This window comes from Dendrobium catenatum, unplaced genomic scaffold (assembly GCF_001605985.2).
Source record: "Dendrobium catenatum unplaced genomic scaffold, ASM160598v2 fragScaff_scaffold_474, whole genome shotgun sequence".
NCBI lineage: Eukaryota > Viridiplantae > Streptophyta > Magnoliopsida > Asparagales > Orchidaceae > Dendrobium > Dendrobium catenatum.
In genome coordinates this window covers 236,871-264,160 of record NW_021318936.1, presented here as the reverse complement: position 1 = coordinate 264,160, position 27,290 = coordinate 236,871, and the positions used below count along the sequence as shown (strand labels likewise).

The window sequence follows — 27,290 nt, the reverse complement described above, 5'->3', positions numbered from 1 at the left end:
GCTACCGGGTGACCCTCCTGGGAGAGGACTCCTCCAATTCCGACCCCCGAAGCATCGCAGGTCACCTCGAAGACTTTAGAGAAGTCGGGAAGTCTCATCACTGGGGCTTCCACCATTCATTTCTTGATCTCATCGAATGCTCTGGTGGCAGCCGGGGTCCAATGGAAATCTCCCTTCTTAAGACAATCAGTGATAGGAGACACTATGGTGCTGAAATTTCGGAAGAATCGCCTATAGAAGGTAGCTAACCCGTGGAAGCTGCGAACTTCCCGAATGTTCTGAGGAACGGGCCAGTCAACTATGGCTCTAACCTTCTCGGGGTCGGCAGAAACACCTTGTGCAGAAACAATAAAGCCTAGAAAGATGACTTGGTCTACGAGGAAAGTACATTTCTTAGGATTGGCATAAAGCTGTTCTTTCCTCAAGACATCACAAACTTGCCTAAGGTGGTCAAGGTGCTGATCAACGGAATGGCTATAGATAAGAATGTCATCAAAATAGACGACAACAAACTTACCCATAAAGGGGCGCAACACCTGAGTCATCACCCTCATAAAAGTGCTAGGGGCATTACTCAGTCCAAAGGGCATGACTAACCACTGATAAAGGCCATCTTTCATTTTGAACGCGGTTTTCCACTCATCACCGGGTCATATCCGGATCTGGTGGTATCCACTCTTAAGATCAATTTTGGAGAATAAAGTTGCACCCGTCATCATATCGAGCATGTCGTCGAGTCTCGGAATAGGGAATTGATATTTGACGGTGATCTTGTTGATAGCACAGCTATCAATACACATTCTCCAAGTTTCGTTCTTCTTAGGTGTGAGAAGGGCCGGTACTGCACAGGGACTAAGACTCTCCTTAATGAAACCTCGCTGCAGTAACTCGTCAACCTGCTTCTTAAGCTCGGCATGTTCCGAGGGGTTCATGCGGTAGTGGGGCAGGTTAGGTAGGGAGGCTCCAGGGACGAAGTCTATAGCATGCTGAATGTCTCTAAGCGGTGGTAACTGATCTGGGAGATCATTGGGAAAGACATCAGCATACTGTCCTAAAATTGGCTGTACCTCCTCAGGAATGGGCTCGTCCGATTCAGTGGAAATCTCACGGCCAACTAAGGCAAATAAAGGGGCGCCTTGGGAAACTTCAGTAATTAGAACCTTGGCGGTGACAAGGTTCACGCCCTTTTTGGATTTGGTTGGGTTGGATTTCGTGGGATCCGTAACCCGGGGTTGAGATGGCAAGAGCTTAATCTTTTTGCCCACATGTTCAAACACACAGGTGTTTGAACGACCATAAATGTGGACATCGTTATCGTAGATCCAGGGGCGACCTAGCAAAATTTGTCCAACATTCATGGTCAACACATCGCACCAGACATTCTCCTTATAAGAGGCAAAGGAGACGGGTAGGTGGCTTCGTTCCTTCACCTCCAAGGCATTGGAGTTGACCCACGATACCTTATAAGGGTTGGGGTGAGGAACGACAGACAGACCTAACTGAGTTACCATGCTGGAGGAAATAGCATTGATGCAACTACCACTATCCACTATGACTTTACAGTTTTTGTCTTTGATTTTGGTGTAGGTATGGAAAATTGTGGTCCTACGCCAGTCATCAGTGGGTGTCGGGTGTGATAGTGCACATCTCACCACGCAGATGGGAGAGGTATCCGGCTGTCGAAGGCAACTGAGGACCGTAGTGTCGTCGTCCTCCTCGAAGTATTCGCCTTCTTCCTCCACTTGGTGGACCTGATCAACCTCGGGCTCGAGATCGTCCTCAGTTACTTCCTCAACGATCGAAACCTTGTAAGGACTGGAGCACTGAGAAGCGATATGCCCATACCCCTGGCATCGAAAACACTTGGTTCCGGGACTGGGCCGAGGGGCATCCGTGGTAGGAGGCTTACTTCTAGAGTCAGATCTAAGTGCAGGTGGACCCGTGGGTGGTCGGGTCGTGCTCCCCGGAGTAGGTCGTGAAACAGGAGGGTGCGAGGTGGAACTACCGGCTGATCTATACGAAGGTCTAGAGTCATGAGATCGACTCGGATGCTGAGAACGGGACTCCTCTAGATCAAGCACTAGGCTGTAGGCGTTCTCCAGAGTAGTGATATTCCGGGCAAAAAGTTCGTTGCGTAAATCTTCCCGCAGTCCGGTACGAAACATCGACAAAATTTGCGCGGGGGTGGTTGAGGTCTCCCCTTTGCAACGAATCAGGTAATCATCGAAGGATGCAATGTAATCCTTAACGGGTTTGCTTCCTTGGGTAAGTCGGTTCCACCTGTCAAGGAGTCTAGGGAAATAAGGAGGTAGGTACTTCTGTTTAAGTTCACGTTTCATGGACGCCCAATCAGTAATGGGGTACTCGTTGCGGGACTCCCTAAGACTTTCTAAGTTCGACCAGAATTGGCTAGCCCTACCAATAAGCTTCATCTCCGCGAACCTAACCTTTCTGGCTTCAGAAATGTTATACCACTTGAAGAAGCTATCCATACCTTTGATCCAATCAAGGAAGAGTTGTGGATCTAAGGTGCCATCGAAAGTGGGTGCTTCTACCTTGATATTCTTCATCAAGTGAATGTCGGGGTCATGGTTGGTGTCGTGTATGTAATGAGGATTTCGATAAGGGGCACGTGGGGGCCCATCATCTTGAAAAGTATCATCCCCATACATGGAAGGTGGTCTAGAAGGCGTGTAAAGGGGAGCTTGGTTCCTACCTCGTTCTAGGTTATCGAACCTATCAGTTGTCTGTCGCCGAAGTTCCGCTAGGTCAGACTGGTTTTCCTTAAGTTGCTGACTAATCGCGCCCATTTGACCTACCAACAGGTCTAAAGTCCTGCTAAGTTGTTCCGGGTCCATTTCTAAACACTATGGGGTACTTAGAAGGTTTTCTAGGAAGTGGACAGCAAACCTACAGCAGGGAAAACACTCTATCGGGACTCTAAATGGTGCTGGAAACTCACGGACAGCAAACTACAACGAAGGGTTAAGGTTCTATATGCAAATGCTGAAGTGGGGAAGTGATTGACAGCACTTAGGCACCTAAACGGTGAACCTACAGCACGCTATATGTTGCAGGAAATTCTGGACAGCAAGCATAAAATGGGTTTTAACATAAATCTAACAATGTTATGCATGCAGAAACTTGAACAAAAGTTAGGTAACACCCTAGGAAGTATTCTAGAAAGAAAATCCTAGCCTAACCATACTCTGATACCAGATGATGCAGGACTACATGCATAATTTAGGAATTTGCACAAAATATTTAAAGATCAATTTCAAATTTTGTTATTAGTGATTAAAACCACAAAATAAAACTAATAAACGGTCACTTTCGCTTAGGCCAAACTGCACAAAATGCTAAACGGAATCAAAACACGTAGGAAAGTTAAAGTAATGCAAGTAGGATAGTATTCAACATAATCCTAGTTTAACAACAAGATCAAAAAGCCAAGAAGTAGCAAATCCTACGAGCACTAGTGAATGGCAACAAAGGGACACAATCTCTCGCTTTGAACAAATTCTCATGAAGAATTCGGAATTCGAAAGTAAAAGAATCAAGAAGGAGAAAGAATCACCTTCACGGAGAGACGTCGTAGAAATCCCACGTACCTTCCGAAATTGTCCGTCCAAGGTTAGATGAATCCTTCTCGAAGAAACGTCGTGATGAGCAAGGTTAACTCAAGGGACGGATTTATTTTCCATCTCCAATCCAAGTAGTAGCTATGCCTTGAGAGGAGTGTGAAGAGAGAAAAGAGAGGTGGGCGGTGGGGGAGAGGTTGGCCGGCGGGTTGTGAGAGAGGGGGAGAGGCGACTAGGGTTAAAGAAGCTAGATTAGGTGGAATATGATTTGAGTAAATCCCAAATCTGAAATTATTTTCAGATTTAAGTAAAATTGGAGGGAAAAATCATGGATTTTGAATTTCAATTATCATGCATTAACACCCTTAATGGGGCATTAAAGGAGAGAGGCCCATTAATGGGGCCGACGGCATAGAGAGAGGGGGGAGGGGTTAGGGGAAAAGTAATTATGCGTTTCCTAATCCGCTCCGATGAATTGATGACGAAAATTTCAAATCCGCTCAAATTGAAATTTGAATTTGGCACGTCATTGAAACTTTCCTAATTTGGCGTCGGGCAAATATGGAAACTTCCACAATGAATTTTCAAAATTTGAAAATTCGTATGGAGGACGAAATGGGGGCCGGTGATTGACAAAGGAAAGGTGGTGGATGAAAGGGATGCCGGCGGCTAGGAGGTTGGCCGGCGGGATGCAGGTAGGTCAGTTTTGGGGATGACGGCCGTGGGTATTGAGGGGAAGTGAAGTGGCTTGGGTGGGTGGAGAAACCTGCGGCAAGGGAGGTGGGGTGAAGGGGTTTCAGCCAAAACAAAAGGAAGAAGAGAAAACAAAAAAAAAAAGATAAACCACGAACCCGGCCTTCTCCGAGGTTGGTGGGTGATGCGCCAATCTCCCTCTCCAAGGGATCTCTCCAAAACTCTCCAAGAACTCTCAAAGCTCTCAAAATCACAAGTGTGGGAAGAAATCTCAAATAATCATTCATTAACCATGAAAATACAAGGAGGCTATAAATAGCCCATTACAATGTCATAAAAAAAATAAAAGACTAAAATACCCTCGAGGGGCTACAAGACTCAATCCCTCAAGCAAGGGTAAAAAAGGGAAAAGTGCAGAAATAAAAATTACATCAAATAAAACGATCATGCTGAAATTAAAAATACATCGGGTACATCGTGGCCGTAGATCTACGGCCACGTCGACGGTAGACTTTCCAACTGATGTCCCCATCACTAAACCTTCTCTACTAAAGTTACTTGGATGAGATTTTCATTTTTTGTATTCTTATAAAGATTCCAAAGACTCTCCCCATCAAACATCTTCATCTTTTACTCAAAGGAGATAATCTTTGGTGAGTTTGTTCAAAGTAGTGAATAGTATTTTCAAATCTAATTTGAAAGTTTTTTTTTTTAATTTCATTGTTTCATTTCGTGATTGATTTTGTATATACCAACTTTACATTTTCATATCATTTACATTCCCGTTGTTGGAAAGTACATTGTTTGCGGTTGAATTGCTTAGTGAATTACTAGTCATGGGAGGCAAGGCATGGACATAGGCTCATTTTTTAGTTTTGGCCAAACCACATAAACAAGTTTCTTGTGTCCTTTCTTTTCTTTCTTGCACTTTACTTTTTTCCTTGTTTGTTTGCTCTAATCATAAAATAACAAATTAAAGTTTTGCAAACAAGCTTTCTATTAAATTAAAAATTAAATTTTAAACTTATAAAAATTTTTGAAGCCACCCAAGTCACATATAAGCAAGATAAAATTTAATGCTTACAGACACCAACAAACACATACACTACATAAGGTTAAGCAAATACATAATTTTCACATAACATTTAAATAAGAAAATTAAAAAAAAAAAATCCTAGGTTATAGCATCAATCTGCTTCACGTGATGGTTCTTTCATGCTCGGTTGCAAAGTTTTAGATTGAACCTTTGCAGTTGAATGCTTTCTACTATCGTGTGCTCCTGATGCTACACAACCATTTCTACATTCTCCTCTTTGTTTTCATGCCCTTCAATGGAATTGTGATTATAGTAGAATGCATACAATAATAGCTGGAGAAGGCCCAAGATTGCTCCTAATCCATTTGGTATCTGCTTAAAAATTATTTTAAATTATATTTAAAATAGCCATCAATAATAATAAATATGAATCATGATGAAGTTTAAAAACTCAAGAGAAAAGTGCGCTAGGATATGGGGAAGAATGCTTACCAATAAAAATATGTCAATTTTAATGAGTGCATATGAGGTCCAACATACTCCATTGAGAAAGCCAGTGAAGGAAAGCCAGAATGGCATGTATTCCACACTCTTTGTCTTGATTACAAGCTTCTACTAAAAGCCAAAACGCCGTGTTTAGCTCAGAAAGTTTGACAATAATAGCATTTAAGCTAGTACTTATTAACATCATCACATCTTTTACATTGAAGCGAGGAGTTAAAAAAATGTATACAAGTACAAAATATCAACTATATTGTGCAATGAAAATTCATTTCACCGTTATTAGTAAGAAAATATAAATTTTTATATGCTTTTCATCAAATTTTAGTAAAAAACAAAATAAAACATTGTTAACTAAATGTACTTTTGTGCATATAAAATATTAATTTAGGTCTCTTTGTACCAGAAAATGTTATATAAGAAACATTCTAAGGAATAGGATTTCATACATAAGCAATTAGAATATATCATATTTATTAACATATTTTAATAAAATATTAAATTAACAAAATTTAAATTTTATGTATTACAATTCACACTACACTAATTATTTTATGTTTCCCTTTGTTGATTCTTTGATCCCATAAAAGATATGGACACAATAATGCAACATATCATATGAACCAAAAAATCAAGGTAAGGTCTACATATAAAAAGCTATGACCAAAGCCCAAGGAAGGGATAAAAAAGTGGAATGTCAAGTACCCAAGAAAAACCCCATTTAAAAAAATTTTAAAATATAATTTTCTTTTTTATTTATTTTGTATTTTTTTTACCGTGGGGTATATTTAATAAACCATCTATAGAAGGAATCATGTTAGAATGGATATATATATATATAATCACATTTAGATGAAATTCTCACTTTCATCAATGGTTGGCACCCACCTTCCCTTAAAAATTTCTTATCCTTTTGTGTGAAATGATTTTAGTCAAAGAGGCTTTGTAATGCCTAAATATTGTAATACCATGTGAAAAAAAAAAAGTTATCCTTTAAATGATGAAAAAACTATGATTTTTTTTCTTTTTTAATAATTGTTTCTTCACCTACCTTAACCAAAATAACCTAGTCAAAAGACCTTTCAATCTTTTCTAGCATCTTTTCTACACCTTAGCTATTACACAAGACTAGTCAACCATAATCCAAGTAATCAAAACCAAAAAAAGTTCCATAATTTTAAGCTCCCAACTTAAATTAGTCTTGCACATAGTCTTGTCTCCATCTTACCATAAGCCTTTAAATTTTATAAAACTCCACCAAAATCATCATATAATACCTTCATATTCAAAGTTAATACTCTGCATTCATTCCTTTTAAGTATTTCAACAACAAACTAATTTCATGTGGAACAAAACTAAAATAGCCCAAACATAGTCTTGGTTGTCCTATGTCTACTCCTCACAAATGTCCTCACCATTAAACCATATACTTTAGATTACAAACCATCATAAACTAATTATCCAAGATATTTTCATCCATCAATCCCACCATAAGGCTATCCACCAACATCACCTAGTTTTTTATCTACATTTGTACTATATTTAATCAAGCTTTCTAAGACATCATATTTAAGATGCATTTAAAAATTAAGGATTATGTTAATGGGAAATCATATTCTCATAAAATTGGAATAAATCATATTTTATTTTCCACACTAGTTACAAAAATCTCAAAGATATAGACTAATTCTTTGTTTACAGTAATTCTCAAAAGTTATATTAGGGGTTGATCATCTATGCTACCCAATAACCATTATTCTAATGGCAAGAGAAACCATTTAAGGATTTTTGAATCCCACACTAATTAATGAAGTATAGTAGTAAGGAGACATGTTTTGAAGAGTGAGTTGGTTTAGTCATCATGAGAAATTATTATGCCCATGTTATGCAACACAATGAAAAGACTATCACAATAATGTCAATGCTAGTTATCATTAAACAGTTTTATAATCTTTTAATCAAATGCTCTAATGTTGTTCTTCCAAATAACTTTAATATAAATTAGAGAATAATAGGTTGTTGTTGCAACTACCTGTGCATTTTTCTTTTTAAGAGAACAAAAAGGATCTCCTTGATAAAACCTCTAAAATTTTAAAGGATATTACTCAAATATATCATTGAATTATCTTTTTCATTTTGTGAATCTCTTAATTTTTCTCTTCAGCATATATGTTCTCAATCTTTTAAAGGCAAATCTTGAGAGCTGAAGGGTTTAAGAGCAGTCTACCTTTAATTGTATTTATGAAAATTTATTGGATAAATATGAACTATCACTGACATAGATTTTCATTTATTAGATGGTTACTGGACACTGTTGCTTATGCTGGAACAAAGGATGATAAAAGATAATCCTTTAAGCTTATGATATCTGAAGGTTTTGAAAACTCTCATAATTAATTATTATTGTTGATAGCAAAATGATATCATAAACTAAATGATAATCATTTGTTAAGAAGTACATATACCACATCATAGGTTATAGGGTATTAACATCAAAGTTTGTCATGTTAAGTCTTTAGTAAATGATCATTTTAATCAAACCCTCAACATTAATGAAAAGTAATTACTATAGTGAAGTAAAAATAATGTCTTTATTATAATAGTTCTACTATATGAATTCCTGATAGGAGCTTACTATGTTTTAAGCAAAAGTTCTTGATCCAAACGACCTGACTTTAAGCTATGAATTTTATCTCTATCAATATGTTGACTATAAAGATGATATTAATGTTCTTGAAGTGAATCTAGAATATATATATATATATATGTGTGTGTGTGTGTGTGTGTGTGTGTGTGGGCGCGCGCGCGCGCGCGCTTAAATATTCTGTATATGATTCACATATCAGATTCTCATTTCTCTCTTTTCTCAAACTCGGATTTAATTTTGTTCTTGAGAATCCTACAATCATTTGTGTCATTATATCATTCCTTTTGTGCTAAGCGCATTATGATCATTTTATTCCCTTCCACTCATTAATAGCCAAATTTTTAAGAGGAACCAAACAGTATGTTTTTTATAATCACAATAATTATACTAGACAAAAAAGTTATAGTTATATAGTTTATTATATAAAATAGTGAGCTCTTCTTTGAGAACTCAAATGTTAGCTAGCCAAAGGAATATGTAGGAGGTTCTTTAGTGCGTCTCTATTGTAGTCAACATACAGGAAGATTCTTGAGTTAAACTAATAAGATCTATGGTAAAAATCTCTAGCATTTATGTATTTAATCACTTTTCCCCAGATGTTGACTATATTAGATGTTTGATGGTTCTTATCCAACAAAAAGTGAAGATTCTCATCACATATGTCTAACATGAATGCATCGATTGGCCCCATCCCAATCTTTTATCTACTATTGGATTATTTTATTTGATAGATAGAAGGAGACTAGGATTTGGAGGTAAGTAACATCCTAGTGTTTATCTCTAATGGAGAGTAATGTGTGTACTAATCATAATGGTAATTGTTCTTCACTAAAATTAGTAATGTAGAATCCTTATTTGAGTGTTGATTACTTACGTCATGGTCTGAGGCATTAGCAGCTTATATTGTCAAGAGAAGCAAACTCATTTATGAAGTCACTACCAATGCAAACTATGTATGTCATTATTCTTATGCCTACTTAATATAATGATGCAGCCCACCTAAATATTTAGTTAGGAGCTTAGGCTATCAACCAAGCTGAGGTCACACGTTTGAGGCCTTTTACATACATGCCTATATGTTTATGATTCAATTTGTTCAAAACTTCTATAAAGGAAATCTTTAAAACCACTTGCAATTTCATCTTGTGGTAAAAGGCAACAAGCAATTAGAGCTTGTAAATAAAAAAAAAAAACAACATGATTGATCATTATCATGGTAAAGTGTGTGATTCCAATTCCCCTCATTCAACTAAATCAAGAACTAATCTCTTAACATTTATTTTGTGGAACAATGATTGGTGATGGAGCATATCCCAATAGGAAAGAAATAAAAATGATTAAGGCATACCATGACGGAGAGGGGTGAGGCATACATGCCGATACAGAAGATGATTGCGATAATTCCAACAATGAGAGACCTCGAGTCATGCGTGTGCAGTGTTAAGAGCACCAAAGTAATAACCATCGTCATGAAAACCAACTCCCCTGCCAATATTCTCAACACCTTTATCTGCCCGAAGAAAACCCGAAGCCTTCAATTTTTTCGCACTTCAATAAACCAAAATCATATTAAAAATATTACTTTAAATACATCAATCTAATTACCCTCATCTTCTTCGGCGAAAAGTAGAAGAAAATTATGAGGTAGCTGCTAACTATTAAAACCCCCACGCCATTGATGGTGGAGACGAGAATAGTGTTGGGTTTGACTATGGGTAGTCCGTAGAAGACCCACAACATGCAATTGACAAGTATCGTTAGGTACGGGATTGGAGAGAACTGCTCCACAGCTTTCATCTTATATATTTTCATGAATGTTGGCGCTGGCGAGAGGAATAGTCCGAAGGAAATAACATTACCTGCTAACAAATCATATTCGCAATATGATATCAGAATTGATTTTTTAAAGCACTTCTAATGTAAAAAACAAGCATCAGGCGTCCTTAATGCATGTATTTTTTTAAGGAAATTTTATGCGAAAAATATACCAACGATCCCGATAATGTTGCGTATAGCATTGGTGCTCAACATCGATCGTTGCCGTCAAGTGAAGGCTACGGGGTAGGGGAGAGAGAACTGGAAAAAGGAGGGAGCTCCACGTACGTTGTAACTGGCTCTCTACTTTCTCTTGCTCATTTGGCTTCCTGTTGAATAGCCATTCAGCCCACTTAACATATTTATTATAGAGCATAAACGTTTAAATAGCTTATTAATTTAGCTGGTGGATCTTCTCTATTTTATGTAAAATAAATCCGAGAGCTATGAATTAAAAAGTTATTTTAATACTGTGTCGCTCCAACTAAATTGGGCGAGGGCGATACGAACAATTTTTCTTGTTGACGTCGTGCATCTCAAGAAATATTCACATTGAGAAAATCGAAAAAAATTCATCAATCACTTGTTTTTTTGAAAAATTCTGTATGTCAGCTTTTTCGTTAAATTTTAAGCATTCTTATTTAACTTATTTAAATAAAAAACAACAAAAACTTCCTTTTCGTAATTTCTTTTAAATAATTGCATGCGTTATCAATGTAAATAAATACGTGGGATGAGCTTGAATTTATAATAATAAAAATAATGCATTGATATAACAGAATGACTTATATAAGTTTATTCATTAATGTAAATAAATACTTTTAACATTTAAAAAAAAAAAACATATATGTGTTCTTTCTTTGGTCGACTATACCAATGAAAATAAAAATATAACTGAGAACATATATGTGTCATTTCTTTCGTGGACTATAACATAATAAAAAAAAATTTTAACCAAAAATTTTTTTTTAATAAAAGCTGCTTTCAAAAATAATTAATAATTTGTCTTCCCAAATGAAGCTTAAAAAAAATTAATTTTAAAACTAATTAATTAAAATGATCATGTAAAAACTAATTTGCAATTGCGATCAAGTCAGCAAGTGGATGACATTTGACTGCCATGTGGAGAAGTCACGGTGTGTGTGTATATATATATATATATAAAAGCTTTTTGGTTCTATCAAATTGTAAATTTAACCCACTGATGGGCCTACACGTTAATGCAAAAAACTATTACAAGTCCTTAAGAGGAATAAATAAATAGCTACCGGAAAAAAGTTCAATCATGATATGTTATCAGTTAATTATCTTGATCGGGCATGAATCTCGAGGCAAAATCAAGCTGGCAACTTAAAAAATAAGATTCGGGATCACTTGAACTCTATTATTAGTAAACTTATAGTCAAACTGAGCGTCTTGTAAATAAGAACCCAACGACACCAAATTCAACTCGATCCGAGCTCAAATGGGTCCAAATCAAGGACCCGAAACGCTGTTGGAAGGTTCAAACAACAATTTGGATTACCAAATGATTTTTAAACGTGACATGCTTATAGTCGAATCGAGGAGCTCGACGAGAAAAATCCAATGAGCCCATGATCACCGAATTTCGACATCATTAAGACCTTCAAATGTATGATAAACGGTCCACAATAAAATGATTCAATATCGGTCGTCCATCTGAATCACTCCATATTTGCCCCTGATCTATCATCTATTTACGGGTCATGCTACTCTAGAATGTTTATAAATAGACCCCTCATTTCTCATGAGAGGGGGGAAGTAAGAAGCAAGATAAGAATAAGAGAAGGATAGGAGGGAAGAAACTCCTCCTCGACAACTGTCGGAGTTTCGCCTGGCGCCGAAACTCCACCCAATAAGAACTCCAAGTGACGCTACAGTTCTGGCCAAATACCATCTAACGCCAAAGTTCTCCTCGGCCTCCAACTAACGTTGGACTTCTACCCGACGCTGGACCTTGCTCGTTGCCAAGTTTCTACCCTACGCCAAACTTCTGTCTATTGTCAGACCTTCACCGGACATCTATTTGATACTATATTTATGTCCATTTCTGGATTTCTACTTGACGCCATCCTTATTACCTTCGTCATCAAATAACGATCCTACTGATTTACGTCTCCTATCGACTACAGTCCTTCCGACCTCAATTTCCCACCTACAACGGTCCTTCTGACCTCCGTCGCCCACCTACTAAGGTCCTTCTGACTTATGTCACTGACCGACTACAGTCCTTCCGACCTCCATCACCCACCGACATTGATCCTTCCGACCTCCGTTGTCCGCCGACTACATTCCTTCTGACTAGCTCCATCCGCAGAATACAGTCCATCCGACCTCCATTGCCCGCTGACTATGGTCCTTCTAACTTATGTCCCCTACCCACTACAGTCCTTTTGACCTTCATCACCCGCCAAATATGGTTCTTCTGACTTTCGTCTCCCATGTTGCGGATCTATTTTCATGGTTTATAATTTTGATGATAGCAAACACTCATATTTCTCTATGACTTCTCTATCTACTGACATTTCAGGTCCACACGATCAGACTGCAATTTGAAATCAGCTCAAACTTGGGTAGACTAGGACTAAGTCAGTTTGTACACTTTTTCCTTTCTTGAGTCTATTGTATTTGGTGTGGCTCCTAATGATTTGTAACTTGGAAGATTTTCTATTGTTTCCTAAAGATTTCTACTTTTGGTAACATCGTCCGGGACGATATTTATATCGGCCTGGATGATCTGTTCAAAAGCAAAAACCCTAATTAGGGCATTCTCATTAAAGCAGTCGTCATTACATAAAACACATCGTCCTGGACGATTTTGTGTCGGCCAGGACGATAGGCTCAATTCAAAAAGAATATGCCGCTAGATGTACTTAGAAAATACATATTTTGGATATCATCTCGGTGGATCATCCTGGCCTATCAAGATCGGCTTGGCCGATCCAGAGCAATTTTCTTAAATAAATCTAGCAATTAAGGAAAGCAAATAATGGTGATTTGAATAATCACATCGGCCGGGCCGATCGTAAGATCGTTCGGGCTGATTGATCATCGTCCAGCTTCATTTCAGGGCGATGTTCAGGACAATTTTCCTCATATTTGAACTAATCGGCCAGGACGATATGCCTATTGGCATGGATGATAAAATCGTCAACTTGCATTAATGATCTAGTTTTTAGCTCTTCTATTTAAGAGATGTCAAGGCACTTTGTAAAGTGTCTTTGGAAGCCATTGTAGCTTCATTCTTTTGGGGGAAACTTAAAGGGAGAGCTTGAAAGGGAGTGAGAAAAGGGTGGAGTTTGAGAGAGGGAGAAGATCCTGTGAGGGGGGACTCAAGGGAGTGTGGAGGGGGTTCCACACGGTTGCTCTGGCAAGCTCGCACCTGAATACCATCGGATTCAAGGCTTGTCTCGAGGGAAGTTCACCAAAGAAGAAGATCTCTTTGGTGTCAAAGGACCCGGCGACTCCGCCGCACTGGGGAAGGTGGAAGTGATTTTATAAGGGCTTCTCCGCCTAGCAGTGGGGGCTAAAGGAGAGACACTTTTATAGTGTAATACTTAGAGGGTGCCTCCAAGGAGTGGACGTAGGTGTAGGATTAACCGAACCACTATAAATCCGGTGTGTTCTTTCTTTATTACTTCCGTATTTAATTTCTGTACTTTAGTTTTTATTGTGGTGATATTGGTTTGATTTTTGTATTAGTTTTTACCAATTCACATATCTCTCTTAATTAGCTTTGGGCCAGTTTATAGGGCCTAACATCCCTAATGATCTTTCAAGTGGTATCAGAGCACTTTTTTGTGTCATCTAGGCACTTTCAGGTGGTATCAAAGCAGTATTCATAAAATAAGTTTTTAAAAGCTTTTGAATTTTTGATCAATGGCTAATTTTCCAAATCATAATATTACGAAAAATTATTCAAACACTAGACCACCTTTCTTTGAAAATATTACATTTGATTTTTTGGAAAATTTGTATATTTATTTTTTTGCAATCGATTGATTTTCGCATGTGGCATATCATTTTAACTGGTTATTCATCACCGTCGTGTAGTTTAGATGGACTTAAAACTGACATTCCTTTTAGTCAATAAAATAGAGAAGAACGAATCAATGCACAATTGAATGCAAAATCTTTAAATTACTTTTTCTGTGCTTTAAATTCTAAAGATTTTATGTTAGTATCTGTTAACCTCATTTTTAGCTTAACTTTTCCCTCGAACGTATTTGATCGTGTTGATCGAGCCTCGTCGAGCCCGATTCGATTCAAATTAACATTAATTTGAGTTTGATTTATTTTATCTTATTTTATGGAATTAATTTTGTTCGAGTCGAGGCGAGTTCTAGTTGACCCAAATCGAACCAAATCTTAATCAATTTGAACCTGATTTCAGTCCCTTGGGTATAACTAGGTTCTAATCAAAATTGGATTGACTTTCCATGCCAATTTGAATCGTACGGTCGTCGGGTCAAGAATTTTGATCGAACGGCTCTATTCTTTCCTCTCTCTCTCTCTCTCGTGCCCTAATTGAGCCCGAAGCCTCCATCTCAAGGGGAGCTCTCGGATTATTTTTGGAACCCGCCCCCTTTCTCTCGGGATAGACTCGTTGGCATAATGAGCAAAATAAAAACCCTAGCTCCGGCTCCCTCTCTTTTGGGGCGGGCTCTCCCATTCGCACAGAGAGGAGAAATCCACTTCCGATTTTCTTGCCCTAGCCGATGCCCATTCGCACTCCCTAGTGGCCCTTTAGTGGTATTCGCACAAGCAAGGAGGCTTTCTCCTCCTCCAAGACCGAAGCTCCTCCTCTTCTTCCATTCGGATATCCTGGACCCCCTCTCCGCTTCTGGGTTTTCGCGTAAGACACGAGTAGGCCGAAAGCATAGGCGACGACGAAGACGTGCATGCAAGGCTTAGTGACCTCCAGCAAAGTCGAAGTCGCCTCTCTTCTGTTCGGACAAAGATGAATCGGACGCTTGGACCGACCTCCATCTATTGGTCTCCTGCTCGCGCCTTAGCCGAAGCCTTGCTCCCATCCCAACGACGCAAGCCAGGCCGAACCTCTCTTGTTCTTCTGGATTCAGCCCGAGCAGAGTCAAAAGCCCTAGCCGCTGATTTGTCCTCCAGGTAAGGTAATTTCTTTCTCCTTCTTTTCTTCTTCTTCTTCTTTTTTACATATTTTCTTTGCTTTCTTTGGGATATGAGCGATGAGCTTGGTTTAAGATTTCCCAAAGTTTTGTTTTCCTTAAGAAAATCTTTTGATCTTGAGTTGAATGTTGTTATATGAATGTGTTGGGCATTAAGTTTTCTACTGTCTAAGCAAAATCCTTCATGTTTCATATTGTGGTTTTCATCCAGATCGAGTTGGTATTTGCACGAGATTAGCATGCTGTGATTCAACGAGTACTTAATCGACACTGTTCTCTATATTAATTTCTGTTAGAGTAGTTAATACTCATTTTAATGGGATGGTGGGATGAGTGGCTGCATGAGATACAGATGGAGCTCTCTTTGTTGATTTACATTGTTTAGAAAAAAAAATAAAAAAGAGGAAGAACACTTGGCGGGTGAAGTTGGCATTCATTTGTGATTCACGTTATGATAGTTTATGTGTGGGATGTGAAGGATGGGATGTGAAGGATTATGAGAACCCATGTTATTCTTTATAAAAAAGATATAAATACATGCATATAAGGTGTTTGGTAAAATGCCATCATAAGAGGGTTGTGATGTTTTGGTTTAATTTGGAGCCTTGTATTGATAGTATTTTATAAAGTTCATAGCTACACAAGATTTTCATGCTTTCAAATCAAAGGTTTTCAATGGGCATAGATTGTTTTGTTGGAAGAATTTTGTTACATCCCACTCTTATTTAAATCAAATTGAGAGTGCGTCGCACATGATGTTTTATGAAGATCTTTACATTATTGTTTCTTATGAAAGATCATTGTGCCTTATGGTTATTAGACAAATGTTATGTTGAGATATAAATGGTCGCGCCTTATATGGATTGCATTGAACAACACGATTTAAAATATCATGATTATCTTTTAACAAGTCTACTCAAATGGTTATGGTTTAATTGTATCTTCTTTCATTCTTAAAGTTCCTAGTGAAATAGGTGGAGATTACTTTGCTGTGAGGTTATATAAGTATGTGGATCTATTTAAGTCTTCTTTCCATTAAGGCATAAAATGTGATTTCACTTTGATTGATTTTATATATATCTTCAGAGCAACACATGTTAGTTATTCTCTCTTGTTTGAAAGAATTAAGGGGTGAACTCGTTGGAGATCTTGCTCCACTGAGCATGAGTGGACCTTGTTGGATTTTTGTCTAGCTTTGCATTTACTACCAAAGCGGGAAAGAAAGTTGACTGATTTGTTAAGTTTTAGTTATGATAGAGATCAGGAAATCATATCTTCTTCTCTTGTGCCTTTATATTTTTGCTTGTGGGATTATGGTTGTTTGAATGCATACATCAGTTGACTACAAATCAATGTGAAATGCCCTGTTCTGATCTTCTTTCACAATCAAGCATTAAGACCTCATTCATTTATTTTGAAAGTGAGGTTTGTGTGTGCGAAGCTCATTGGAATGTCACATTTTCTCACTTGTTATGTCAATATATTGGAGAATGAAATATATGTTGAATATCAAACTGGTTAAATGATCGATGGAGAATCTCGTATTGGGTTGTAGTGTGATAAGACTTAGGAGATTTATTAGAAAAGCTTTACAAGTTGCTTTATGTAAGAAGATTCTATGATTTGCTTTATGTTAAAAAAAATTTCTATGATAGAATTTTGGAAGCAGTAATGTCAATCATCACTATCACGAGCTCATGATCTCATTACGATGACTATGGTAGAATTGAGAGAGATAATTGGTATGTATTCAAAGCTTTACTTATGACCTTCCAAAACATCTTATATATATTCCATTAGTTTTTTCTATATTATGGGCTCTTGATTTGCAATGACATATGTTTGGCATGTTTACAAGTTTGTTTTGAAAGCTTCCGTTGGATTCTTGGTGGCATGTAATGAGCAGGATGGAAATTCATTGGAAAGTATTCACATGTTTCATAAACTCAAAGTTATACTACTTGTGTTATTGGAAGCATACTTAATCACAAAGAGTTGGTAGGCTTTGAGATGCATTAATGCTTGTTTTGAATCTATATCTCTCTTCGTCTATTTAAGCTTTATACGAAAACCATGTTGGCAATTACATCGGCATGTTTCTTAATCTTTTGGAAAAACAAATCGGCATCAAACCATCTTTCTCTATCTCTCTTTCCTCTTGAAATTAACTCGGAACTTTTAACAAGATGTTATATGCTTGGCATGAGAGTAAGTTCATAAATTTTAGTTGAAAAGCTTTGTAGAATACGCCATGTTGAAGAATATCTATTGTGTTTTGGGGGTTGGAAAGCATTCATTGGGTTTATGTTTTATATAAAAGTTGTACCTATAGATTTAATGTAATTATGCTATAAAGCTCTCTTTTGATGAGTTTCTTAAATGCCTTGGAAGAAAATTTGGAAAAGGTTGCTAAAACTTATTGTATGCATTTGTGATCTATTAAAATGAAGATGAATGTGAAATAGTTTATGCTGTTTTATGTGGCGATCGGAAAATGTTGTGACTTAGTTTGTGTTGGAGAATCATGCTTTTTTGTGTTGTCCATTGTTAGAAGGTTTTACGAGTTGTTTTATAATTAAAAAGTTTCATGAATTCTTATATTATTGAAAGCTTTATGAAAAGTTTTTGCAAGTCATTTTGTGTTGAGAAGTTTTTATGGTTTGTTCTATATTGGGGAATTTTATGATTTGTTTTATATTGACGTGATTTGTGATTTGCTTCATGATTGGAAATATTTGTAATTGACTTTATGTTAAAATTTTATGAGTGATCTTCAAAAAAAAAAAGAGAAGATATAAGTTGTTTTATATTGGAAGAATTTCAAGAATGATTTCATGTTAAAAAATTTTGTGAATTGTTTTGTATCAAGATACTTTATGATGGGTTTTGCGAATCGTTTTATGTTGTAACTCGTGAATGTTTCATGATGAAAATCCTTACAATGCCTTCTCATTGAGAAAACTTTCACGAGTCTACCCCATTCCAAATAAAAAAAGAAAAGCACTTGAATTGTTTTGTTTTGTGTTGGGAAGGTTTTAGTAGGTCGTTCATGTAGGGCTTTATGTGTAGTCTCATTGGAAAAGTTTTATAAGTCTTTTGGGGATTCATGATCTTACGATTGGCTTTGGGTTGAAATATTCTTTTGTGTCTTTGTTTTTGGAGTGAATGATCTTGTTTATGTGGGCAGTTGTCTTTCTCTTGCTTGCACTTGTTTTCTAGATGATTTTGGATTAGTGAATAGTAAGATCATTTTTTTTGGGTTTTAAGTAAGAAGTCTATTTTGGGTCGCATTTTTTGGGGTTTGTTTCTCTTTGTCAATTGGAGCTTTGTTTAGATGATAGGTTTAGTTGTTTGAGTTGAGTCTCATTCAAGTGCCTTGTTTGGAATGTGGGGATATTAAAGGGCATTGAAAATCGCCTTCTTCTTTATTCGTATCATATCGAACTAGGGGGAAGGTTGTTTTAGAGGCACACTTGGCTTCAAAGAAGTGTGCCCAACAACAACAATGCCTACATTCCTTTTATGTTTGATTTTCATTCTTTTTCCTTCTACTGCTTTGTTACTTATTATTGTACTTTCATGCACAAATGCCTAAGATTATTGATACATGTACGAAATTCCTAAGGGTTAGAAAATCAAAACTTATTTTTTTATCCCATAACACTAGTGACACCTAAGGACAAAAATTAAGGACCTGGTCTTAGATAACATAGACTTAGGGTGCATGTTCCTTATAGGATAGAGACATTAAAACTTAAACTTAGTGACACTTTTTCCTAAGTTTAGAGCCCCCTTAATTTATTAATAACAAATCAATCAAATAAACCATAATTCATCTTTCTTTCTAATTTATGACCGTTGAATAATTCAATCAAATTCTAAAATAAAATCTCTAAAATCAATCCCAAAGTACTAATATTTAGACTTAAATCAAAATCCTCCTTCTGCCCTTCAAAAAATCAAATGCAAGCAATTTGAATTAATAATCCAACATAAGACATAACCTAAAATCACACAACCTGTTACACACACCTAGACTAGTTTGGTTAGGACATGACCTTTAGCCCTAGGTTAAGCTAACATTTTCTTTTGTTGTTCAGTGTTTACTACGTGCACATGTTCTATAGATGCAATTTTTATATTTCCTGTCAGTTATATATATATATATATATATATACCTGCATTTCTTTTCTGAATGGCATCTACGCTCATATATATATATATTTCTATGTTATCTTTTCTTGCGAGGTACATTGGAGCTTAATGATCGAGAAATAAACGAGACCGTTTTCTTATAAGCTTTTAAGTGGCAGCGCCACATACAGTCAGGTATAATTTCTGCAACATGTAAAATAAATTTTTAATTATATACCGGAACTACTTCACATCACACACTTCTTGTTAATAGGTATTCTAGCATGTTTAGGTAGCCAGCCTTAGGTTAGTTCACTAACAAAGCTTTGACCCTATATGTTAAAGCTTGCCCCCTTCTGTGAGCCCTAGAGACCATTAGGGTCATTTACGCCTGTAGAGTAGGCCACCAACTTGTGCCATTGGGCAACATTGTTTTCCCACACAAAGTGGGCGTCGCTAGGATTTTGGTCTTTTCTGGTTTTGGGTATGATACCCCCCACATTCTGTGAGCCTTAGAGACTATTAGAGTCATTTAGGCCTATAGAGTAGGCCACCTACTTGTGTCATTGGGCATCATTATTTTCCCACATGAAGTGGGCATGCTAGGATGGTTTGTTGTGCAGATGCCTTGCCTGGAGGGTATCTGGGGTGTTTATTTCTTTTTTTTGTACTCTGAATGTCATGCATGCATTTGTTTTTACACACCATACCTCACATTATGCTTCACTTACATACATGCATTACATCGATAGAGCTAGGGATATTTCGTATCTGTTTCATGCATCATACATGGCGCTAAGTACTTTCTTTTGCATATTGTAGAGTCACTAATTGAAATCTTTTAAGCTATAAATCTTTGATTTCTTAGGATAGAGCTTTCCTATCTTGTATGCATATAGGGCGATTGATTGTGTTTAGGATGTTAGCTGACAGCTCACTCCAGGCAAGCATAAGTCGCTATCCATCAATGTTGGTAGGTGAAAGTCGCTATCCTCTATGGCTAATCGTATACATAACTCCATCTGCTCTTCCATCGGCCTGCTTGTGTCGGTTGTAAAGGTCTACGACCGTTTTGTCCTACGGGATAGTGTGGTCGTACTCTTTGCATTCGAATCACATGAGCAGAATCCTTTCGGAGACCCATAGATTTCTGGCGACCACGGTGGGACAGGTTTCTCTCTCCATCTTTGAATGTTGTATTATTCACTTCTGTAAGTAATCCTAATTCGGTGCCCTGTTTGAGTTCCCATTTTCTACTCCACTCTCTTCTCCTAATCCTTAGTGAGAGTTAGACATTTTTAATATATAAAGATTTAATTAAAATTTTGAGTTTATTAGATCTTTTTTTTTATTATTTTATTATTATTATTATTATTATTCTCAAATTCAAATCTAAATTGATCTATTTCAAGTCAATCTTATTCAAATCAAAATTTCGATATTTATCAATTCCTAGTTGAAATTCTTTTAAGCTTAATCCCGATCTATATCATTTCAAATGAGAATCTTTATTCTATCATTCATTACATGATTCATATATTTTACATAAATTATAGTCTCAATCAGCTCTCTTGTTTGAAATCTGTTAGACATGATCTTGATTCATATCAGTCCAAATTAAAATCTAAATGTTATTTTCAGTGGAAAGGTCCTTAAAATTGACATGTGGGAAATTTTTAAAAAGAAAGTTTAATTTGAGAAAAGTTGGAGAGTTTTAAATATAGCACAAATTTTTGAGAGAATTTTCTTTAAAGTGTAAGTGACTTATTTTTCTTAATGAAAATTTACCTCCTTTTTATTTCTTTAAAATATAAAGTGTTGGTTAACTCCTTTAAACACTTAAAGAGAATTTTTTTTAATGATCCATAAAGAGTATATCCTCTCCCTCCCATCTCTTGTGTGGAATAGTTTTATTTTTAAATTAAAATCTTTGACAAATTGAAATTAAGCTTAGAAATGAAAATTTTCTCTTTTAGCTTGCAATTTGGTATCTTATAGGTATCCTTTGCATACTTATGGATTTATTTCATATTTTTCTCAATCAAGATGTTCATTCTTATCATAGGATCGGGTTTGTTTTGTGAATTCTTCTTCCTTACATAAGAGAGTGAGTCTTCTTCTCTTATATTTGGAAGATAATTTTACAACTGAGAAAATCTTATTTAAGAGATTTAGAAAGAAAGCTAATTACAAGAAAAAAAGAAAGGCGCAATGTTCGCCAAAATTGTTGAAAAGGGCACAAAGTGACCCAAAAAAAAATGAAAGATGCACAAAGTGTATCAAAATGAAAAGATGCACAAAGTGCGCCAAAACAAAGAGAGGCGCAATGTTCGCCAAAGTTTTTTTAAATGGGCACAAAGTGGACCCAAGATGAATAAGTAAATGGCTTCCCTTTATTGTAAATCTTTGAGTCTCAGAAAAGCTATGTCCCTTGATTTGTTTGATTCTTGGATTTGAAAATTATGATTTTTGAATTCATTATTATGCATTAATATTCTATTATATATAAAAATATTTGTTATGCAAGAAGATTAAGAAGATTCAATTTCTTCTTCTAATTTATATCTTTTTGAACTAGATTTTAATTCAAAAAAAAACTTATATAAGGGAGAGGGCCCAGTTTAATTTGAAGGGAGCTTGACTTGGGTTAACAAATTTTAAATTCCTAATCTTTTTGGGTTTAGATGGAGTCAATCAATTTCTTACTGAAATTTTAAATTTGGCTCCTTATGTCATTTTGATTGGGCCAAAATAATCAAGAGGTAAATCTTTCATTCTTAAAGATAATACTCTTACTCTTTGATAAAATTTCCCCTCTTTGAAAAATTATGTAAATCAAACTTATCTCAAATTAATTGGTGAGTTTTTAACATTTTTTTAGTGGATCCACTATCGAGTATGTTTAAACACTTATCTTGTTCTCTTGAAAATTCATGCATGAAAAATTTTGGATCCCAACATTTGACTATAAATCACTCTTAAGGACTGATATGATATTCCTTTGATTGCACTCTCATTTTCCTTTGGAATCTTGGTTGTTTTGAGCTATTGTTGTCTTGCTTAGAAATAACCTTTTGGCGTACATTATTTATCTTGATATCTTTATGCCACCATCTCTTGTTTGGGAGCCACTCTCCCATTTATGTTGTCTTCTTATTCACTTGTTTGAGAATCACTATCCCATTCAAGTGGTTATTTTTGTTCGTTTATTTGGGAGCCACTATCCCATGCCAATTGTTAGCTTTGTTCACCTGCTTGGGAGTTACTCTCCCATTCAGGTTTTTGTTTTTGTGCTTGCTTGTTTGGGAGTCACTCTCCTATTCAAGTTGTTTGTTTTGTTCGCTTGTTTGGTAGCCACTCTCCCATTCAGGTTGTTGTTTCTGTTCACTTGATTGGGAGCCACTATCCCATTCAAGTTGTTGGTGCTTCACTTGTTTTGGAAGTCACTCTTTTATTCAAGTTTTGATTCCATTGCTCAGTTGGGTTCATCCCTTTGGATCTTTCTATATGTGATTGTTCTGTTGTATCATTTCTCATATTGGTGCCTTACTATCCTTGCCTTGATTTTACATGTGAGTATTCATCTTCATTCCATGTCGTTCTTCCTCCACGGACAGACCCGTAGGAGAGATTTCTCATTCGATATTTTTGGTGAATTTCTTTGTTCAAGAGATCCCCTTTCTCCACTTCACTTATTTTTCACTCTTTGTTCTGCCGTTTCGAATATGGTCAGGCAAATATTGAGTAATCCTCATTCACTGTTTCGAATATGGTCAGGTGGATGTTGGATCCTTTTTCTCTCTTTTGCCCTGCTATTGCGAATGTGGTCAGGCAGGCATTAGACCTCTTTGGGAAGCTCTTTATTTGATGTTGCGAATATGATCAGGTGAATATTGAGCTATTTTCATTCGCCGTTGTGAATATGGTCAGGCGAATGTTGAACCCCCTTTCTCTTTCCCCCTTTGTCTCGCTGTTTTGATCTGGTCAAGCAAACATTGGGTTGTCCTCATTCACTGTTTCGATCTGGTCAGGTGAATGTTGGACTTTTTCTTTTATCCCACCGTTGCAATTTTAGTCAGGTGGACATTAGACTTTCGGGAGGGCTCATTATTCGTTGTTGTGAATATGGTCAGGTGGATTTTGAGCCATTCTCATTCGCTATTGTGATCTGGTCAAGCGAATGTTGAACTCCCTTTTTCTTGTTGAGAGAGCCCAACAGAGTCCCTGGGAGGCATTCCTCACTACCTTGTCCTCTTCTTCTCACCTCAACATATGTGCTGGGTGATAGTTGAGCGTTCATGTCCTCTTCTTATCACCTCGGTATATACGTCGGGTGATTGTTGAGTGTACTTTCCTCTTTTGTCCCACCGTTGTGATTTTGGTCAGGTGGACATTAGACTTTCGGGAGGGCTCATTATTCGCTGTTGCGAATATGGTCAGGTGGATTTTGAGTCATTCTCATTCATTGTTATGATCTGGTCAGGCGAATGTTGAACTCCCTTTTTCTTGTTGAGAGAGCCCGACAGAGTCCCTGGGAGGCATTCCTCACCACTCTTTCCTCTTTTCTCCCACCATTGCGAATATGGTCAGGTGGAGATTAGACTTTCGGGAAGGCTCATTATTCGCTGTTGAGAATATGGTCAGGTAGATTTTTAGCCATTCTCATTCGATGTTGCGATCTAGTCAGGCGAATGCTGAACTCCCCTTTTCCTTGACCCTTTGTTTTGCCATTTCGATCTGGTCAGGTGAACATTAGGTCATCCTCATCCACCATTGTGAATATGGTCAGGTGGATGTTGGATCACTTTTTTCTTCTGTTCTGCTGTTTCGATCTGGTCAGGCAGATAGCTGTTTCCTTACTCTACTCTTGTTCTACTGTTTTGATCTGGTTAGGCAGACAGTCATTTCGTTACTCTACTCTTGTTCACTATTTCGATCTGGCCAGGTGAGCACTGAGTTTTCCCCATTCACTGTTTCGATCTGGTTAGGTGAATGTGGGGCGTTTCTCTTTTTCCTTCTGCTCTGCCGTTTCGATTTGGTCAAGCAGATAGTTGATTCTTTTCTTGCTCTTGCTCGTTGTTTTGAATACGATCAAATGAGCCTTGAGTTTTCTCCATTCACTATTTCGATATGGTCAGGTGGATGTGAGACCCCTTTTTCTCTCTATTCTGCTATTGTGATGTGGTCAGGCAGATATCTAGTTTCCTTATCTTTGGTTGTTCTTCCTCATTACATTCCTTTGATTATTACTCTATGCTATTTGTTATAGTTTTTAAGTGATGATTGAATCTGCTTCTCCTCGCATCATCTTAGATATGTAATCTAGGTGATTGTTGAATCTTCCTTGACTCCTTATGATTTTGTTTCAGTTTTGCTCATGTGGGCATAGAATCCCTAGCCCTTCCTTCTATTCTGCTGTTTCAGTATGAGTATGCAGATAGTTGAGTTTATTTCCTTCGCTCTTTCTTACTATTTTGTTTTAGTCAAGTGAGCATTAAGTCTTTTTCGTTCATTATTTCGATTTGGTTAGGCAAATTTTTGGCTTCTCGCTCTCTTTTGTCCCACCATGTTTGCATGATTGAGTGAGCATCATATGAATAAATGATGGTTGTATGACTGTATGATTATTGCATTATTTGAGAACTATATTATGATTATGTGAGCATATAATTGAGTGACTATTGCATGATCATGTGAATCATTATATGACTATATGATTGCTATATGATTATTGCATGGTTGTTTGCTTATCGTGTGGTTTGATAATCATTAAATGACTAAACAATTATTATGTGATCGTGTGAGCATTATATTGTTGTGTTTATGACTTGATTGTTTTATTGAATGATCACATCACTATTGCATGATTAGATGATAATTGCATTATTGTGTGATCTTAATAAATATTTGTTGATTGTGTAAGTGTATGGCCATTGCATAGTTTGTTATTAACCACTACATGATCATTTGCTTATTATTATGTGGTTTGGTATGATTAGATGCGTATTGTATATATATCACAATGGTTATGTGGTTATTATGTGATGGTATGGTTGTGATATGCCTTGATTATTGTTATGTGATTAGTGTATTGTGACACGAATGCATGATAATTGCTTGATTATACGATGTTATATGAATGTATGACTATGAGTGATTTGATAATGGTTATACGAATTAATAATCATCCCATTATTATATGTTTGCATGAGCATTGTGTGATTGTGTGATCATAGCATGGTGGAACACTTGTTGTATGCTTGTTGCATGATTGTATGCTTCTTTATTCTCTTTAGCTAGTTGTAGGATTCTTCCTAGCGAGTCTATCTATTTGGTCGTGGGATTGCATCTTCCTAGCGACTCTTTCTATTTTGATCGTAGGACTGCATTTTCTTAGTGAGTCTCTTTAGCTAGTTGTAAGTTTGCATCTTCCTGGTGAAGCTCGTTCCTGGTTGTTGGGTTGTACCTTCCTAGAGATAAGGAGGTCAACGCCAACACGTACGATTCACCCATTATTCACCACACCTATTGGTGTGGAGTTTGTTGACCTCTTTTTTAGCTTAATTTTTCCCTCGAACATATTTGATCGTGTTGATCGAGCCTCATCGAGCCCGATTCGATTCAAATTAACATTAATTTGAGTTCGATTTATTTTATCTTATTTTATGGAATTAATTTTGGTCGAGTCGAGGCGAGTTCGAGTTGACCCGGATCGAACCAAATCTTAATCAATTTGAACCTGATTTCAGTCCCTTGGGTATAGCTAGGTTTTAATCAAAATTGGATTGACTTTCCATGCCAATTTGAATCGCACGGTCGTCGGGTCAAGAATTTTGATCGAACGGCTCTGCTCTTCCCTCTCTCTCTCTCTCTCGTGCCCTAATTGAGGCCGAAGCCTCCATCTCAAGGGGAGCTCTCGGATTATTTTTTGAACCCGCCCCGTTTCTCTCAGGATAGACTCGTTGGCATGATGAGCAAAATAAAAACCCTAGCTCCGGCTCCCTCTATTTTGGAGCGGGCTCTCCCATTTCCACAGAGAGGAGAAATCCACTTTCGATTCTCTTGGCCTAGCCGATGCCCATTCGCACTCCCTAGTGGCCCTTTTGGGGTATTCGCACAAGCAGGGAGGCTTTCGCCTCCTCGAGGACCGAAGCCCCTCCTCTTCTTCCATTCGGATATCCTGGACCCCCTCTCTGCTTCTAGGTTTTCGGACAAGACACGAGGAGGCCGAAAGCATAGGCGATGTCAAAGACGTGCATGCAAGGCTTAGAGACCTCCAGCGAAGTCGAAGTCGCCTCTCTTCTGTTCGGACAAAGCTGAATCGGATGCTTAGACCGACCTCCATCTCTTGGTCTCCTGCTCGCGCCCTAGCTGAAGCCTTGCTCCCATCCCGACGACGCAAGCCAGGCAAAACCTCTCTTGTTCTTCTGGATTAAGCCCGAGTAGGAGTTAAAAGCCCAAGCCGCTGATTTCTCCTCCAGGCAAGGTGATTTCTTTCTCCTTCTTTTCTTCTTCTTCTTCTTCTTTACATATTTTCTTTGCTTTCTTTGGGATATGAGCGATGAGCTTGGTTTCAGATTTTCCAAAGTTTTGTTTTCCTTAAGAAAATCTTTTGATCTTGAGTTGAATGTTGTTATATGAATGTGTTGGGCATTAAGTTTTCTACTGTCTAAGCAAAATCCACCATGTTTCATATTGTGGTTTTCATCCAGAGTTGG

At 37.1% G+C, this 27,290-nt stretch overlaps 2 protein-coding genes across 2 annotated transcripts; both read right to left on the bottom strand.

The window, feature by feature from the left end:
* Nucleotides 1-650: 650 nt before the first annotated feature.
* On the bottom strand, nucleotides 651-2,858 carry LOC110093468. Its single transcript, XM_020818367.2, has one exon. It carries the CDS (start codon nucleotides 2,856-2,858, stop codon nucleotides 651-653), a length of 2,208 nt encoding a protein of 735 aa, XP_020674026.2.
* Nucleotides 2,859-5,559: 2,701 nt separating this feature from the next.
* On the bottom strand, nucleotides 5,560-10,489 carry LOC110093459 (bidirectional sugar transporter SWEET6b-like). Its single transcript, XM_020818360.1, has 5 exons — nucleotides 10,447-10,489; nucleotides 10,064-10,317; nucleotides 9,807-9,968; nucleotides 5,803-5,922; nucleotides 5,560-5,682 (listed from the first exon to the last, which is right to left on the bottom strand). Exons 1-5 carry the CDS (start codon nucleotides 10,487-10,489, stop codon nucleotides 5,560-5,562), a joined length of 702 nt encoding a protein of 233 aa, XP_020674019.1.
* Between the last annotated feature and the right edge of the window lie 16,801 nt (nucleotides 10,490-27,290).

Bases quoted from the DNA above. Each gene is read 5' to 3' on its own strand.
- LOC110093459 (XM_020818360.1), bottom strand. From the start codon at position 10,489: ATGTTGAGCACCAATGCTATACGCAACATTATCGGGATCGTTG. The intron at 10,318-10,446 runs GTATATTTTTCG...ATTTGTTAGCAG, and splicing joins CAACATTATCGGGATCGTTG to GTAATGTTATTTCCTTCGGA. The intron at 5,923-9,806 runs GTATGCCTTAAT...GGCTTTTAGTAG, and splicing joins CCTCACCCCTCTCCGTCATG to AAGCTTGTAATCAAGACAAA.
- LOC110093468 (XM_020818367.2), bottom strand. From the start codon at position 2,858: ATGGACCCGGAACAACTTAGCAGGACTTTAGACCTGTTGGTAGGTCAA.